The sequence below is a fragment of the Leiobunum rupestre genome, chromosome 10 (assembly GCF_980474605.1).
Source record: "Leiobunum rupestre chromosome 10, qqLeiRupe1.1.hap1, whole genome shotgun sequence".
NCBI lineage: Eukaryota > Metazoa > Arthropoda > Arachnida > Opiliones > Sclerosomatidae > Leiobunum > Leiobunum rupestre.
Genome location: NC_143393.1, coordinates 32,861,264 through 32,867,577, shown reverse-complemented (window position 1 = coordinate 32,867,577; position 6,314 = coordinate 32,861,264). Strand labels below are relative to the sequence as shown.

The 6,314-nt window shown below is 34.5% G+C and overlaps 1 protein-coding gene across 1 annotated transcript; it reads left to right on the top strand.

Moving 5' to 3' along the window:
• The first annotated feature begins 3,439 nt into the window (after positions 1-3,439).
• Positions 3,440-4,684, top strand: LOC149925436 (uncharacterized). The gene has a single exon (XM_090161752.1). The coding sequence runs from the start codon at positions 3,440-3,442 to the stop codon at positions 4,682-4,684; it is 1,245 nt and encodes a 414-aa protein (XP_090017878.1).
• The last annotated feature ends 1,630 nt before the right edge of the window (positions 4,685-6,314 follow it).

Genomic DNA, 6,314 nt, shown 5'->3' with positions numbered 1-6,314 from the left:
TTAGATTACTTAGTAAAATAAATTGTTAGTTGTCATTATAGATAGGTTGGTTTTGTTACTTCAAATCAAGGTGTAGTTTATGCTAGGGTAGAGATGTGTTACTTTAGTTAAGATTTGGATCGTGAATTGAATTTTTATGTGAAAAAGGATTTATTAGTAAATTTTTATTAATAAGATGAGTTGAATCAGGCCCTAGAACATGCACATATCGCCCGTCACTCTAATTTTAATATTAGATAAGTCGTAACAGAGTAGATGTAAGGGAACTTGCATCTAGAGGTTAGAGTAGAGCTTTAAAGCGATTTATTTACATTAAATAGTTCTTTGTATAACGGAGTGCTCTTATGAATATTAGTTAGTTTGAATATTAGGGGGAATTTGGTTGAATAAGCTAATTATTTTTTTGCTTTATTAAATTTTTTTGAAAAAGTTAGATAAGTGTGAACTGTGAGGGTGTTAAAAGATTTAGTTAAAAGTAGAATTTTTTGTACCTTTTGTCTCAGGGTAGGTTAAAATTTTAGATATATTTTAGTTTCCCGAATTAGAATGAGTTAGGTACTTAAGTGTTAATTGTGACAAAATTAATGGAATACGTATCTAGTAGTGAGATGCTATTCGAATTTTAGGTTATCTGGTTTCTTTAGAAATTAAAAAGGTAGGTGTTATTCAGATACAAATAATAGCAAAAAGTTTGTTAGGGCTAAGCTTAGCATATGATTTTTATATTTTTTGTTAGGGGTAGTTAGTGAGGCTTAATAGTGGCTTGTTGTTTAATAACATTTTTTTGTTAAGAATTGAAGGGTTATAAAGAGAATATTTTAGTTTAAAAAAAATTTCCATAATGATTTAATTAGTAGAGATAAGAACTGGTTATTTTTTTTAAGTTTTAGTTAAATTAGTTTGGATTTAAGTTTAATAGAGGAACTCGGCAATCATTTACCTTAACTGTTTATCAAAAACATTTCTTTAAGAATGGTTATTTAAAGTAAATTCTGCCCCCTGGTTGTACTAAAGGGCCGCAGTAGCCTGACTGTGCTAAGGTAGCATAATCATTTGGTTTTTAATTGAGATCTGGTATAAAGGGATAAATAGGGTATGTCTATCTTTTTTAAATATTTTGAATTTAAATTTTTAGTAAAAATGCTAGAATTAGTCTATGGGACGATAAGACCCTATAAAGCTTAATTTTTTTAGTTTTAAATTTTTTTTCTAGTTTTACAGCTAAGCTAATTATACTGGGGCGGTAGCTAATAAACTTAGTATAGTTAAAATTAATGAAGATCCATTTTTGGTGAAATAAGACTAAGTTACTTTAGGGATAACAGGATAATATACTTTTGGAGTTCTAATCGAAGAGTATGTTTGTTACCTCGATGTTGAATTAATTAAACTGTAAGGTGAAGAAGCTTTACTAGTTAGTCTGTTCGACTATTAAAAAATTACATGATTTGCGTTCAAACCGGTTTAAGCCAGGTTGGTTTCTATCTATAGTTTTTAAAAAGTTTCTTAGTACGAAAGGACCAGAATCTATGAATTATTTTTATAATGCTAATTAGTAAAAATTTATTTGGTTAATATGGCAGATTAGTGCGTTGAATTTAAGCTTCATTTATAAGACAGTGTCTTTTTTAACAATTTTGTTAATTTTAAGCTTTACTTTGATATTAGTGTGTCTTCTCGTAAGTGTCGCTTTTTTTACTTTATTGGAACGTAAGGTATTAGGTTATATTCAGATTCGTAAAGGGCCTAATAAGGTGGGTTATATGGGTCTTTTACAGCCTTTTTCGGATGCCTTAAAGTTAATGACTAAAGAGCAGATTTGGCCCTTATATAGTAATAAAATGATTTTTTACTTAAGACCGGTGCTAGGTCTATTTTTAGCCTTAGCTTATTGAGCTTTATGTAATTTAGGGGGTGCTGTTTTTTTATCAGTATGGTTTAATTTGGTTTTTAGTTTTATCGAGTTTAGGGGTTTATTCCCTTTTAGGGGCTGGTTGGAGCTCCAATTCTATTTATAGAATGTTGGGGTGTTACCGGGCTGTGGCTCAAACTATTTCTTATGAGGTAAGTTTGGCTTTAATTTTATTGAGTATTGTCCAGTTGGTGGGGAGTTTTAATTTGGGGGAGAGTTTGAGTTTTTCTTTAGTAAAGTTGGGTCTTTAATTAGTTTTATTAGGGGTATGGTTTTTATCTTGTCTTGCTGAGACTAACCGTAGTCCCTTTGATTTTGCTGAGGGTGAGTCTGAACTAGTTTCAGGGTTTAATGTGGAGTATGGCTCTGGGAGTTTTGCTTTAATTTTTATTGCAGAATATGGTAATATTATTTTCATAAGTTTGTTTAGTTGTTACTTGTTTTTTAATATAGACTTTTTTTTGTCTTATTTGTGGTTATATTTTTCTTTTTGTGAGTGCGGGGTTCTTTCCCCCGTTACCGTTATGACAAGTTAATAATGTTAGCTTGGAGGGGTATTTTGCCTTTGGTTTTGGGGTATTTTGGGTTTTTATACGGAGTCTTAGTATAAGTTTTTAATTACTTTGTCAGATAGATTGAGTTAAATTTAGAATTTAAATAGGGCTTAGGTCAGGTAATAGTATTAATAAGAATGTTAATTATCCCTTTATCTCTTTTGCTTATGGGTGTTCTAAGATCTAGCTTTGAATTAAATAAATTATTAGGTTACCTATATTTTGCTTTCAAAGCAAATTGCTTTTATTTAGCTAAATGACTAGTTTAGTCTATTATCTTGAATCATTATAGCTAGTGGTCTTAATAAGAAGTAGGTGAAGTATCTAATTGTAAAAACTTGTCCTAAATTGAGGTAAGGTTCCTCGATGGGGGAGGCACCAATTCATGTTAATAGAATAATTAAGGTAAGAAAGCTTCAGAATATAATTTGAATATGATGAAAAATTGACTGTGTATCCCCCCCCTCTCTCTTTGTATTAAACTGTGAATTATTTTAACATAAGCATACTATCTCAAAAAATTAAAAGTAAATTATTATAATAAGTAACGATATAGCGTTATAATAAATTCAGGCCACGGGAAATCTAGAATGTATACTTCAGTTTGATAGTACCCACCTTAGAAATTAACGTAAGGCTACCTTTAGCAGTGTTGCCATGCGGCAGCGCAATTTGAATGGACCCTTTACTTATCAATGATATAATTATTTAACAAAATTATTAAAATACCCCCATTTGACCTTTTACTATTTTATGAGATTTAAAAATAAAATAGTAAAAAGTCAAATGAAGAATAACTATAGTCTTTACTGGAAGTATAGATCTGTTAATTCGTTAAATTTAATGTCTATATTAGGGGATCATTGATGTTTTTAGCTTCGGAATAAAGGATCCAAAACAAGAAAAAATAAAGAGGGTTAAGGTTACGCTAGAAAATAGGGAAAACCCTGGTCAGAAGGTAGAAATTATAGCTATGGTCCTAAAGTTTCTAACGTATGACGTCACGAAGTCGAGTGATAGTTACATCCAGAAAATGTTAAAAACCAAAGGCATTCAAATCGCCGAATTTTCCGATCAAAATCTAGAGTCGAAAAGCGCGGACATTGACGTATTGATAGGCGCAGACTATTATTGGGCGATTGTTAGTGGTAAAACCGAAACACTAGGCCCTAGAACTGTAGCTTTAGAAACTAAATTAGGATGGTGCTTGAGTGGGCCAGAGAAAAACAATTGCCAGATTATAAACCAGTCTATTTGTTCTATGTTAGTTCGTCTAGGCCAAAAACGCGTTAACGACACGCTAAAATCCTTTTTCGAGTTAGAAGGGCTAGGCATAAATAGTTCCGAAATAAAAGAAAACCCGAACGATCAAGCTTTAACCACCTTTTTTAAGGATGTGAAATTTGACAACAATCAAGGGCGTTATTGCGTAAAATTTCCCTGGAAGGTTAATAAACAAACTTTACCTAACAATTATCAAGTTGCCCAAAAAAGAATTCAAGGGTTAGAAAGGAGATTTGAAAGGGACCCTGACTATTACGAGAAGTATAAATCGGTCATAAATGAACAATTAGAATCGGGGGTCGCGGAAATTGTTCCAAAAGAGCAATTAGAAATTTCAGAGGCAGGAACATATTACATGCCGCACCAGGGGGTAGTAAGAGAAAATGTGCAAACCACAAAGCTTCGCGTAGTTTTTGACGCATCGTCTCATGCGTATGGTAAACCTTCATTAAATGACTGCCTCCTGTCGGGATTAAATTTAAATCCCGATTTTCTCCTATTGTTATTAAGAATCAGGTATAATCGAATCGCGATCGTTGCAGACGTCGAAAAGGCGTTTCTGCAGGTGGGTCTAGACAAACCGGATAAAGATTCCGTTAGATTTTTGTGGGTCTCGGAAACCGATGGTAAAATTAATTCAGGACAGTACGTAACCCTTAGAATGACTCGCGTCCCGTTCGGTATTTCTCCAAGCCCGTTTCTCTTAGCTTGCGTCATCAAATACCATGCTCAGCAATCTAAGGAGATTTCCGAACCAATTCGGGAAAAAATAAACAATGACATCTATGTCGACGATTTAACCAGTGGCGCAAAAAATGAAAAGGAAGGTTTTGAGTTTTCGTTGGGCGCGGCTAAATTAATGAGAGGGGCTGGGATGAGATTCCGAAAGTGGGGTTCAAACTCCAAAGAGTTACGAAATTTATCGACCCGATAACGAGTAGTCGCAATTTTCGAGTACTCGCACACCACTAGTATTTTTCTCTAATTTGACAGGTAGCAGATGCTACTTCATAGGTGGACCTCGTAAGAGTATGTCGCCGCAGCACCACCACCACGTACACTCGTTTCGGTTGAGAATAAATTTTTTCAACAAGCCCTTGTCAAAGATAAGGAATGCGCTGACTCCGAGGCTAGCTCCTTCCTAGGTACTAACGTAAATAACGTATGGCTCGTATGACTAATCCTATTTTGCCAATGATAATTAACGTGTTGACACGCTTTTTACTTCATTTTTATCACAAAAACCGATTGTTCTGCAAAACATATCGAACAAAAATCACACGGAGCCAATCGCTTTGCAACTCGTGTTGATCAATAATGTTTTGTAAAAATGTTGGGCCATGCGAATAGACGGTAAACTAAATTTGAACGGCTTCCCGGCTTACAGGGCTAATGGGTTTTTTTTTTAAATTGGGGGTAGAAAAAAAGAGGAACATTTCTTGACAGCATGGCTGCCAGTCTCAGCGCTTCGCGACTTCATTTGCCAATGAGGTAATATCTATCGTTTTTCACGTCTATGATGATTCATTTGAATTAATAATTTACGTTTTAATTTTACGAATTCCTAGCTATAGCTAAATGTACGATTAAACGACCATTTAGTCAATGTTTCTATCCTGAAATATAATGGTAAGTTTACTTAGATGGCGGCACGTGTGCCATGAGGAAACACGATTTAGTCATTTCTTTCTCAGCGACTGGCAAAAATCGTACTCTACGCACCAACCATTCCAGTGTTCCTTCCCGAACTAATATACAGTTTTAAAGTGGCAGCGGTGACTACGTTATTATAAAGGCCTGTGCAAGCGTCTGATTTTTTTCAATAGTTTTTATCGTGGGGAGAAAAATATGACCACAATGGCGGCCATGGCCAAAGCTACGGAGTGCCAAGTCTGTATTGTTTCAAAATCAAATTGTTTTTAATATTGCTACTATTACTGTGATATTAAAACTAAGATTTTAAAGTCAATTCTAAATGAATTTTTTTAATTTAAGGATTTACAATCAAAATTCCATAAATAAAATGGTTTTAGACAGGATATGAGCCCGCCGAACGATTCAAATTTTCGGCGCGAATCTCGAAATATTTGAAAAGTAAAAGACAACGAAGGATGCCCCATATAGGTCTTTCGCGCGTAAGTCGATAACTCCTGTCACCCCCTAGCTGAGCAGCTTGCACAGGCCTTTATAATAACGTAGGAACCGGTGGCAGTGACAGTTAAGAATTCCACCCACATTTATTTTGCCGCATTCGTGAAAGCTAGCACACTTATGTGAAATGTTATTGCTCACCTCGGCTGTCTCGGGCGAATGGACGAGCACGACATCTGTGAAGAAGACCTTGATGTAAACCAGTCCTTCCTTTGAGAAGAGCACTGATAGTCCTTCGGCAGCGGCGAATATGTCTGAAATATAAAATCATCAAATGCCCTTTACATTTTAGGTATTTCTGCAAAAGAGTTATTTTTGCTCGATTAAAAGTAAACAAACCCTTCGCAGAGATTATAATTAGTTTAGAAGGACCTGCAACTGTGATCACGTGTGATTTAAAAAAATCCAATCTT

Bases quoted from the DNA above. Each gene is read 5' to 3' on its own strand.
- LOC149925436 (XM_090161752.1), top strand. From the start codon at position 3,440: ATGGTCCTAAAGTTTCTAACGTATGACGTCACGAAGTCGAGTGATAGT.